At 47.1% G+C, this 12,224-nt stretch overlaps 1 protein-coding gene across 6 annotated transcripts in view; it reads left to right on the top strand.

Annotated features, from left to right (window-relative positions):
- The window catches only part of INSC (INSC spindle orientation adaptor protein), a 117,042-nt gene that overhangs the window by 49,539 nt on the left and 55,279 nt on the right, over positions 1–12,224 (top strand). For 5 of the 6 annotated variants that reach the window (XM_071221620.1, XM_045194212.2, XM_045194210.2 and 2 more), the window contains 3 exons: positions 6,939–7,284; positions 8,254–8,306; positions 9,441–9,564. In XM_071221620.1, the coding sequence (XP_071077721.1) occupies positions 6,939–7,284; positions 8,254–8,306; positions 9,441–9,564 (523 nt within the window). Of the gene's footprint in view, positions 1–2,966; positions 3,083–6,938; positions 7,285–8,253; positions 8,307–9,440; positions 9,565–12,224 lie in introns of those variants that run through there. The other variant, XM_045194211.2, reaches the window with a different exon arrangement.

The following is a 12,224-nucleotide window of genomic DNA, read 5'->3' as shown; positions in this document are numbered from 1 at the left end:
AGTGCGCAGCCTTTGGGGCACTCCACACAACTGTATTATTATCTGAACTGTTTACTTGTAACTTGAGCCGTTGGGATGCAGAACATGCTGGGAGCAGTCAGGCTGGGTGGGAGGTATGTAGATGCCCCGAACAGCCAATCCACTTTGCCCTCCACCTGCTGGTGGGCCAGAAGCTCCTGATGTCCTCCCTTGTCTTGGTCAGAGTTGGCCTTGGACCTAAGTGGGATGTGTCTGCCTGGCAGGAGCTGGGGACTAGCCACTGAGTGGGGCTAAGAAGAGCCAGGGATCCACGCCTTTACTTATCTGCTGTGTTTATTCTTCTCCATGTGTTTGGTTGCTAGTTGGAGAGAAGGACGAGGTATCGAAACAGAAGTTATTTTAAGCTCATTCTTAAAGAAAACCAGATTCTTCTTTCCCCACAGGCGCCCACTGTCCGTCCTCATTTATGAGGCTGTCGCCCTGGAAGGGCTCCTGCGGCTGGACAGCCAGGAGTGGGTGTGGCCTGAAGGCAGCAATCACATCTCTGGGGCTGGAATCCTGGTCTGCCAGCCATACCAGACTTTTGGGCAGAGTTAGGGGCTCACAGCTCCCCTTTGTCTTCTTTGTTGATAAGCAGCCCAGAAGAGCTTACTTGGAAATGGTCCTTTCTGTCTCCCTGTGTTAAGGCAGCCTCATCTTGCTCTCTGCTCCTCTATTTATTTTTATTGAGAGGTGGGCAGAGTGAGAGCAGTAAAGCATAGAAGCTAAGAGTGGTCTGCAGTCAAAGAGACCAGGGTTTCAATCTCAGCACTACTACTTTCTACCTGGTGATTTTTCTCTGCATCTCAGCTTCTTCATCTGTAAAAACAGGGATGACAATGGGACCTAACTCAAACATTTGTCCTGAGAAACAATCAAACAATTCACGTGATGCACTTGGCACAGTGCTCAACATATGGAGTGTGTTTAACAAATGCTAGCCACTTCATAGTTATTTTTCCTGGTGCTAAAGGATTACACGCGGGAAAGGACAGCAAAGAGAACTCACATTTTTGAGCATCTCCTTTGTGCCAGGCAATGTCCCAGGCCCTTCACATCTACCATTTAATTTAATTCTTCCAACAACCTGGTGTGGAAAGTTCTGTTATTATCTCTGTTTTACAGATGGAGACGTTGAGGCTCAGAGAGTTTAAAAAACTTACTCAAAAGACTAATATATGTTGTCAAAAATCAGGATGCTGGTTGCCCTGGTTGGGGAGTGACCAGAAGGGGGCTTAGGGGGACTCCTGGGATGCTGGTACCATTCTGTTTCTTTATCTGGCTCCTGGGTACATGGGCATGTTGACTTTATGAAAATTCTTTGAGCGGCAACTCGATATTATGATGTGTTCACTTTTATGTGCATATGTTATTTCAATAAAAATTTCAGAAACAGGAAAAAATAAATAGCAGCAGCAGACTGCCTTTGGTCATACAGATTATGGGGAGCATAGCCAGCAATTTCTACCCCCGCATGCTGACGGGGAGCCTTGGCATGCCAGAGCTCCTCGGATGCTCGACACCCTTACACCACAGGCTGTTCCGTCCCAAGGAAGCTCTGGTTCAAGGCCTGTTCAGGCAATTAAGGAGGGAGCAGGATCATCATGAGCTGGTCTGAGGACCTGATTCTGCCAAAGGGAGGCTGCCCCGAGATGGCTGAGCACAGAAGGTTTGCCTGGGACTCAGCCCTTGGTGGGCTCTAGGGCAGATAATGGGGCTGACAGGAAAATGAACCCAGCTGGGCTTGCTGTGTGTCTTTCTCCTGAGAGAACGACTTCCATCCCTTAGCCTACATAGGGACCCCTTTTTGTCCACTTTCAGGTTCTCTGAGAGAGCTCCCACTCCTGGCCCCCTAGCTAGGTTCTAGCTACCCATCCACTGGCACTTGGTTCCTCTAGGTCTTCCTTCCGTGGGGCATGCACCATGAAGCCAGAGAGGCAGCCTGTCTCTAAGCCTGTGCTTCTGGTTGGGGAAGAAGCAAGATAAGTGAAATTCTTTCTGGGGAAATGGGGTAAAAGAAAAATTCCCCAAGCCTATCATCTAGACTCTACCTCCTTCCCCAAACCCTGTATTTGTAAAATAAACTTTTTCTAAATTTTAAAATAATTTTAGATTTGCAGGAAGCTGCAAACATGGTACTGAGTATTCCCCTCCACCCAGTTCCCCTGACTGTTCACATCTTACATGAGCAACGTATGTTTGTCACAACTCGAGAACCAGCACTGGTCCCTTGTCATGAACTAATTGCCAGGTTTTGTTCAGATTCCAATAGTTTTTCATGAATGTCCTTTCCTCTTCCAGGGTTCCATTCTGGATGTCCTATTACACTCAGTCATCTCCTCTGGTCTGTGACAGGGTCTGATTCTTCCCTTGTTTTTGATGACCCCGGTGACCTTGAGGAGTGCTCATCAGGTGTTTTATAGAATGTCCCTCAGTTTGGGCCCCTTATGTCCTTCCCATGATGAGACTGAGGCTTTGTATGTTGGGGAAGAATGCTGTAGAGGTGAAGTCTTCTTCTCAGCACATCACATTAGGGGTACACACTGTCAACACAGCTCATCAAGCGGTGAGGTTCACTTTGGTAACTTGGTTAAGGTGGTGTTTGCCAGGTTTCTCCACTGCAAAGTTACCTTTTCCTCCACTTTCTAAACTCTTTTCTTTGGAGCTAAGTCACTAAGTACAGGCACTCCAGCCCCATTGCATGTTTTTAATCGAGTTTATCTGATGCAAGACCTGTAAACACACACTCATCCGAGCACTTGTGCAGGTAGAGACACAGAAACTCACACCCAGATTCCCAGACTCAGGCATGCAGATAATATAAACAGACACCAAAATGAATTCATATCCACAAATAGACACGCACGGGGACAAATGCACAGATACTGGAGAAATCAATAGTTTTGTCATCCTATTTCTCTTATCAGCAGAGTGATAAATCAATTAGGATTTTGATCAGCACAGCAGCTGAAATCCTACTTTCTTTCTAATTTTTAAAGATCTTGAAGAGCAAGAACCAAGTATGCCTCCGTGTTGAGTTGGGAGTGGAGGGGTGACAAAAAATGTGAGTTTGGGATCTAATCAGGACTCAGTTGGCTCTTCCTCCCTTTCTCTCCCTTCCTGGATCTTCTATGGCCCTGTCCTATGCAGGCCAGGAGGGAAGGGGTGTGGATGTCTCCTGCCTGAGGGTCCCAGAGCCCCGCCCCCACAGGGAGACATGCTGTGAACCCACTCAAGTACCACAGGTTTCCTCTGTGCCAGGTGCTGTGACTTGGCAGTCTTTCACCCCCTCTAGTCTCCATCTCTGTTGCCCTTCCCTGTGACCCTTCAATAGCATCTCAGAACTTTCAGCATAAACCTCAACTCTGGCATTCAAAGCTTCTCAAGACCAGGGCCCTGGGCCACCTCTCCTGCTTTTCCTCTCATAGCTCCCTCTTTTCCAGAATGTAAAACTCAGCCCAACTGACCTACTCATTGTCCCATTGTTTGCCCCAGCCTGGAAAATGCTCCCACTGTCTTCCTGTGTCCAAACCCTACAGCTCTGAAGCCACCTTCTCTAAGCACCTTACCCTGTCCTCTAACTGGTAGGGACAGCCCCCCTCTTTGAATTTCCAGAAAACCTTTTCTGTAAGGGATGGCACTAACTCAGTTCTGCTCAGTTATTTGTGTACTTGTGTTTTAGATAAAGTTCTTTTCATTACAGGCAATAGAAACTAACTCTTGGGCTTATTCTTTAGGTCTAATTGAAGTTGCTGTCATGAATATGACTCATATTCAACAACTCTAGCCTCTGTAACTCTTGGCTTTAAAGTTTCACACTTTGGGGGGACGGAACTGGATGTGTGCAGCTTGGTTCAGGTGCCCACATGTGGATCAACAGCAACTATGGCTGGGGACATTTTCACAGCACAGGCGTGACCCCTGGGAGAACATTCCTATGTTTGGAAGGAGAAACCTTTCCCAAAGAGAGGGGGAAAGCTGAAGCCCAGGTTGCCATCCCAGGAGGCAGCTAAATGTAACTTGTCTTTGCTATTGACAGAAGAAGAAGGGGGAAGGATGCTGAGAAGCCAAAAACAACAGATGTCCACTGTGAAGTGTTATGGAGTGAATGAGTCAGTGAGTGAGTGACTAGATAATTCGTTGCCTTTTAAAACCCCAAGATCAGTTTGTCTCTTAGTTCTCTGTTTCTAGAACATGATGGTCATATGCTCTTCCATGTTCTACATCCCCTCTCCAATCCTGAGGTCCTGGGGCAGTCTCTGGGTAGCCTGGGTGGTGTATGCATGGGGCATCTTCAGCAGGGGGATAGCGGTCAATGCCTGCCTCTCTGCCACTCATTCACTGGCGAACATTTACTGAGTGGCTGGTGTATGTTGGGCACTGGCAATAAACTAGATATGAGGGACCGTCCCTCATAGGACTAGGAGAGTTTCAGACAAATACACCAGTTACACTAGAGTATTATTAGTGCCCCAATGGAGGGTGCTTGAAGAGGTATGGGGACCCCAGGGAGCAGCTGATAAGCTCTGGCTGAGGCTTTTCAAAGAAAGTATGTTACAGCTGGGTCTTGCAGGATGAGTAGGAGCTTGCCAGGTAGAGAAGAAGGAAAGAGGATTCCATTTGGAAAGAACCATCTGTGCAAGGCCACAAGAGTGTGTAAAAGAAAGTGGTAGTGTTGGGAAATAAGGAAGTTGAGTCTGCCTGGAGTGTAGTGTGTGTTTTTGGCAAGGGTGCTAAGAGTTGGGGGTGGGGGAGCATGGAAAAGGGAGGGTTGTGGGAAGGGAGTCCGGGGCCAGGTCTTGGAAGCCCCTGGTCCAAGCCTCAGGAAGTTTGACGTAGGCAGGGCACAAAGGTGGGGGGCACACAGGGAATAACTGCACACACACACACACACACACACACTCCCACTTCTGTAAAATTAAATATGGGTTCATAAGGATAGAATGAGCAGCAGGGTGCTGTAATTCGAGGCAACTCTCTCTCATTATATTGATTTACAAAACATAATAGCTATTTTTATGAAGGGAGAGGGAGAAAGAGAGGTCATTGGTGTTTTTGTTTTTAACAATTTAAAAGGCAATTTGGTATAAGAAACCACGTGCACAATTTCCCTGGTTAAACATTATACGCTTTGTGGTTAAAAATTACATTTAAAAGCCTAACAAACAGTTTCATCATTCAGAAAGGCCTGCTCATTCTCAACAAGTGACAGTAAATATGAAGGCATGATTTTAACATGCTAATTGGAGCATGCCAGTATAATTTCAGTTCTGCTTGATACATAGCTGGCCTCATCAGTGCCATGTGTGTGCCATCCTGACTCAGAATAAAGTCCACTTCCTCCCCTCATCTTACACAGCCTTATGGGAGCTGCCTCCACCGCACCCCCACCTTCTACCTCTCTCACCTCACACCTCACGTCCTTCATCCCACTCTGCCTGACGACTATGGCGTCCTTGCCAGTCCCCACAGATCTCAAGGACACTCATGCCCCAGGGACCTTGCACTTGTATTCTCTCTCCCTGAAACAATTTGCCCCCAGATATCCACGTAGCTCACTCCCTCATGTCCTTCAAGTCTTGGCTCAAATGTCCCTTTCTCGGTGAGCCTTATCTGACCCACCTATTTTGAATTGCTATGCCTAAGGCCGCGTCTACTCCCAGCACTCTCCAGCCTTCTTTCCTGTTCTCTCTTCCTTCATAGCACTTACTGCCTCCAACACATTACATGCATTGCTTGTTTATTTTGAAAATTACTTTGAAAGTTGACTGTCATCTCATCTGAATATAACCTACTCAAGGGAAGTGAGTTTTATCTACTTGTTTGCTGTTACAGCCCAGGGCTTACTACTTGGCACATACTAGGCACCCAATATGTTTTTTAGAATGAGTGGAAGAAGGTGGCAGGTGGAGAATGGCTTGAGGCAGGCAAGGTTAGTGACCGAAATACTAGTTAGAGAACTGTTGCAAGCCAAAGACAAAGGGACTTGAGCTTAGCCTTTAATGATTAACTGCATGTCTTCTGTCATAATCTTCAAATGGTGTTGAAATCTGCCATTTTTCAATTTCTCACCACTTTGTCTCAATTCTTTCGGCAGATCCAAAGCTCCATGAGAGTGGAAGCTTCGCGTGTTCATCTCCACTTTTTTCTGTAGTGCCCGGCATTTACATAATATTAAATGCGAGGCACTCGACAAATGTTCAGTACTTCATTAATGATGTTATTACTGAACTTAATTTGACTAAGTAAATTTCAGAGTAAATTATATTCTTGGGATCTAATCTATATTCTCATGCTGTTGTACTAAATAGAGTTAATTTTGTTCTATTACAAAACTAATATACATGCTCATGAGAGAAAATTTAGAAATTAGGGAAAGTTGAAAAAATAAAGAAGCCTTAGTTCCACCACCCATAAAGAACCACTAGAATTTTAATCTTTCCTTTAAATATTTTCCCAGATGGCTTTTTAACATAATTACAATAATTGTGTATTTACAGTCGTGCATACTGCTTCCCTCTACTTTATTAGTGGACACATTTTTCTCTTCTACAAACTTTGGAAAGCACTGTTTTAAATAAGTGCACACTAAATAACCAAGTAACTGTACCATAGCTTACTTAACGTAACTAATATTTGATAGTTACACCATTCCCAGTTGCCTCTTATTGCAAAGATCACGTGCTACTCTGAAGACTTACTGCCTGTTGTTTGTCTGGTCATCTGCCCCCAAACCTTCTGTGTCTCAGTCTTATTATCTGTAAGATGGGCATAATGAGAAAAAGAGGATTAAGGTAAATGAGTGCAAGAAACAGTGATGAGAACATTGGTGTTCAGTAAACATCAGGTGGCTTGGAATTGAAACCTCTGGAAGCTGAGGAGTGTTGATAGCCATCACTCGTGTTGTTCCCTGGCTGCAGGCTGCACCTGATGCAGGTGGACTCAGTCCAGCGCTGGATGGAGGACCTAAAGCTCATGACCGAGTGCGAGTGCATGTGTATCCTGCAGGCGAAGCCCATCAGCCTGGAGGAGGACGCACAAGGTGATCTCATCCTGGCGGGTGGCCCTGGCCCTGGAGACCCCCTGCAGCTGTTGCTCAAGCGGGGCTGGGTCATCAGCACCGAGCTGCGCAGGATCGGGCAGAAGCTGGCCCAGGACCGCTGGGCGCGAGTGCATAGCATGAGCGTGCGCCTGACCTGCCACGCCCGCTCCATGGTCAGCGAGTACAGTGCGGTCAGCAGGAGCTCCTCACAGGAGATGGGGCAGGTCAGTGGCCCTGGGTTGGGCATGGGTGGGCATGCCTTCCAGAAGAATGGGTCTGAACTGTGTGGTATCTGAACTCTTGTTGCCCCAGGGACCTCCTTCCTCTTCCAGTAAAGCAGGGAAGGCAGCAAGGACCTTTACTGAGTATATACTCTGTGCCAGGAATTGTGTGAGGCCTCTTTACACACATCTCATTGAACCTGCACATGCTCTGAAGCAGATAGAACCACTACAAGGGGCTGTGCGGTGGTTACGTGTGCCCACTTTAAGGCCAGACTGCCTGGGTTCAAATGTCAGCTCTGCTGTGTGACCTTGGCAAGTCACTTAATTTCTTGTTCTATCATCCTAATGAGTATAATGATAGTGTTTGTTTCATAGAACTGTTGGGAGGACTGAGTTATTACATGTAGAACATTAAAAACAGTTGATTAAAAATATTAGCCTGTATTATTGTCCTTCCTTTATAGATGAGGAAACAGAAACTCAGAGAGCCCTAAGTAACTTGCCTAAGGTTATGCAGTAAATGGTGTAAGCAGGATTCAACCTAAGTTTTTCTGATTCCAAAGCCCATGACTTTGAATCTTCTTCTCCAAACCTGAAGTGAACCATTGATAACCCTCCTTACCCCCCTATTTCTCTTTTCTTTGGCATTTACTTTCTACCTCAGCTCTTTTCCTTGCTTCACTTTGCAGAGAATACACTTCTATTCATGCTTTGAAGCCCAGCTCAAATGCCCCTTCCTCTCTAAAGCTTCCCAGATTCCCAGGCATAACTAGTTGCTCAGTTTTCCGTTTTTGAGTGCTCCAAGCAGCTGATGATGATCCCTTTTGCCGTATCACACTTGGCATAGTGTATGTGCCTGTTTCCCAAATCAGATGATTTGATACTCCATCTTTAGGCCACAGAGGGCCCAGTGCAGCAGTTGGTCTTCAACCAATGCTTATTGAATAACATCGATCTGTTTTTCTGCAGATTGAGAAACTGCTAATGGAGAAATGCTCAGAGCTCTCAGCAATCACCGAGAGGTAAATCTGGATGCTGGGTAAATCTGGACAGAGTCTACTGACCTGTCCTCAGGCAGTGGAGGGGGCTGGTCTCTTCTCTCAGCAGGAGAGTGGGAGTGGAAGGCCTGGTGGTGGTCTGGGAGTTTCCTTCTGCTGACTCCCATCAGCAATATTGAAAGACTCCCCTGGGATTTTCTGCCCCATTTTCAGGCCCTAGGGACAATGTAGAAGCCAGAGGAGAGGTGTGGGCTTGGGAAGAAAGGGTTCTTAAGGGTTGGTAATAAGGAATAGGTTTCCCACGGCTTTGAGAAGCTCCCCTGATCTCAAGTCAAGGCAAGGTGAAAGCAGACGCTCACACCTTATACTCACATACACACAGAGAAGAGTTTCATAGACACCCACTTGCTCATACGCAAAAATATAAACACACACTCATGCAATCACAGAAATACACTCCCGCCCTCTTCTCTGTATCTCACACATACCCATACATCGTTTATTCTCAGACACATACACACACTCAACCTCACATGTACACACACGCAGTTATATGCTGACACTCTCCCTTACCCCTTCTAGCCCCCATGCCCTGGAAGAAAAATCTGGAAATTAGCATCTCCTAGGCCCCCATGAGGCCTTTGGTCTTTCAGTGTGGAACATTCTCAGGGCACAGGGATACTTTGGGGCCTAACCCCAGAAGTTTTTGCTGTCTGGGGTAAAAATCCTCAAGGCTCCTTTCTGCACGCTATAGGGAGCTACTCCTTAAAGGGCATTGCCATACACCTTCGGAGTGATCACCTGCATAACCAGCACTCCAGCAGCCCTCCTCTGCAGCCCCCAGCCCCTATCCCTGGACGCTGGCTGCCATGATGGCAGATTCTCCCAGGGAGAAGCCCAGGGGTAGGATCTGGCTGCTTTCTTCCTGGTGACAGGGACTGTTACCTGCCATCTCAGGCCAGCACTTATCCAAACACTAGGAGGCCAAGGGGTGAGCCATCTATGGAATGTTCCATCTTGGCTCCCCAGGAATTGATGTGTGCTCCCCAGGCCACTTGTACCACCAGACCTGCAGCAGGCCCACGTCCGGCCTGTGCAACGCTCTGGTCTGGCCGCCTGCCCCTTCCAGTGGCCCACCCCATGTTTTACTTTCCCCAGGTGCCTCCAGGTTGAGAATGAGCATGTCCTGAAGTCAATGAAGGCCTGTGTGAGTGAGACCCTGAGCACGCTGGGCCAGCACTTTGGCCAGCTGCTGGAGCTGGCCCTGACCCGGGAGGTGCAGGTCAGTGAAGGCTGGGGCAGAGGGGGGAAGGATGGGCAGAGAAACTGGGCCAGGCTGGGGGAAGCTCCGAAGTGGCTTTTCTTGGGAGACATCCTCCTTAGGGCACCCAATCCAGTGCATGAGAGACAGCCTTGTCAGCACCAAGCAGAGGCTTCTCAAGCAGTTAGCTGGAACCTGCATTTTCTAGAGGTAAAAACTATAGCCCAGAGAGAGAAGAGGCTTACCCAAGGTCCCACAGCAAGACAGTGACAGAGTCTGATGTTGTTCAGTTGCATGTTCAGATTTGCTTCCCCCCTCCCTAAATCTCCGTTGAGTTAGCGTTCACAGTGCACACATGGGATTTTTATCGTCTGGGAAGACTGAAGAAAATAAGCTAATGCTGGAAATTGTGGCAATAGGCAAGAATCTAGAAAGATAACATAGTCCAGCCCCAGCCTCTAGGCAGGCTCAAGCTTGGTTCTGGAAAGAGTGAGGGTTTTGGAGCCTGACAGATCTGTTTTCAGCCTGGGGTCCACCATTGGACCTTGGTCTAGTTCTTCAGTCTCTTAGCTTCATTTTCCTCATTTATAAGCGCAACACTTGCCCAGGAGGAAAGTGAGAGGACTAAGCAAACAACATATGGAAAGTGCTTAGCACGTAGTATGGGTTAAATACATGTTATTTCTCTCCTGCATTTTTCTATTTTAAAATACTTCCAGTAGAGCAGATTCCATAAGGTTTTCATTATGAAAGGTATTTACATGTTATTTATAGTTGCAGAAATATTGTGTTACATATTTGCCATTCTTTTCCCACCACCAAATAAAAGCCTTCCACAAATAACACACCCCTTTGCATATCGGCTTTTCTCCAAAGTCTCTACCAAGGCCAGACTTTGCTTTCTCTCTTTCCTGCATTTGGCTCCATTTACACGTACACAGGCCCTTCTGGCCTGGCTCACCTGCTGGTCAGTGCAGTTGGTCCCACGCATTCTCACCCTCCCAACCCAGAAGGGTCTGCAAAAGCCGCTCTCCCTGTCTTGAGAGTCTGGGACAAGGGGAATGAAGGGCCAGGGCTTGGGTGCTGGGGTTGGCATTTAGAGCTGATGAGCAAATACTGACAGTCACATGTAGGGGCAGCAGAGGTTCAAGCTGGGGTCATTGTGCCAAACTGAACCCAGAGGAACCCAGTGGAACATAGAGGCCAAAGTGGGTGAAGAAATCAAGGGAGTGATGAGTGAAAATCTTGAAGTTAGTGGAGGGGAGGAGAGGAGCCCGGAGGAATTTTTGAGCAGGGGCATAGGTGCTGCTGACTCTCTTTATGCCACTTTTGTGTTCTGTTGCCTGGAAGTACCAGGTTCAATGAAAAGGGCTGAAATCGCAGGGTTATCTTGGATTGTAAACAGAAGGCAGCTGGGTTTGGAAGTACCAGGGGCAAAGGTTGGGGTGTCTTTTTGATGCTCTACTCTAGGTCACAGAATCCTGAGAAAGCTCCCCAGGCTGCAAAAAGCCTACTTGGGCTTTTTGGACTACATGACTAATTTCTTCCAAAGGTCTTCTCCACACATTAATAGTATTTCTTATCTGGACTATAGCTTTCATAGGCAAGGATTTTGGTGTGTTTTGTTTATGGATATATACCTGGTGACTAGAACAGCACCTGGCATACAGTAGGCACTCAATAAAGATTAACTAATGAATAAATATTAACCAGTATATTCCAAAGTTTCATAGTCACAGAGCTTTTTCATTCTTAAAAAAACACTCCCTTATTCTGGAATGCTGGTGTTTTAGAAAATGCAACATGGGAAATACTATTTTTTGTACCATGGAGCCACATAGGCTCTTGAACAGAGGCACAGTGTTCTTCCCACTCCCCCACTCTCCATCCCACCTCCCCCTCCATACCTGGTAGAACAGTGCTTACAATAAGGGCAGTGATCACCTAGCAGTACCCTGCACTGGCCTGGTCCATCCTGGAATATTATGTCCAGTTCCAGACCCCAGAAGTGTCATCAGCAATGATTGTGCCCAGAGGCTCCTAGAAGGATGGGCAGGGCTGATGATCAGCATATGTGGGGAATAGGTGGAGGAGCAGGGGATGCGTACTCTAAGGGTGGACACTGCTATCTCCAAAGTTCTGTGCTTTGGAGCCCGGAAGGGATGAAGGACCTCAGCCAATGGGGCAACGCTGTAAGACATTCCATATAGAAAGGGGTTTGTGAAGCAATAGGACTGCTCCACAATAGAAGGGCCCCTGTAGGAAGTCTCCATCCCTGAGATGGGCAAGTCGTGCCTGGAGGACCCGGCAGTGGATGGAGGTTGGACTGAGTGTCTGGCAAGGGTTCTTCCAAGCTGGGAGTGTGTGGCCTGTGAGTGTGGGCACTATGGGGTTGTGCACTGAGCACAGAGTGTGCAGACACATCAGGGTTCAAGTCCTGGCCATGCTGCTTACTGGACATGCAAACTTGGGCACGTTGTTTAATTTCTCTGATCCTCAGCTCCTCACCTCGGCAGTGGGTTGTAAATGGACAGCACACACGTATTTGGTGGCACTCTTCTGAGTGTGTCGCTGAGTAATTTACAAGCTTTGCCGAAAGAACTTGTAATCACCTAATAAAGTGTTTATTAAGATAATTTACTTGGTGGGCATGGAAAAATGTAAGGCTTAAATATAAGGAG

This window comes from Desmodus rotundus, chromosome 5, assembly GCF_022682495.2.
Source record: "Desmodus rotundus isolate HL8 chromosome 5, HLdesRot8A.1, whole genome shotgun sequence".
In the NCBI taxonomy this organism is placed as follows: Eukaryota; Metazoa; Chordata; class Mammalia; order Chiroptera; family Phyllostomidae; genus Desmodus; species Desmodus rotundus.
The sequence above is the reverse complement of the archived record's forward strand: the minus strand, read 5'-3'. Positions and strand labels throughout refer to the sequence as shown.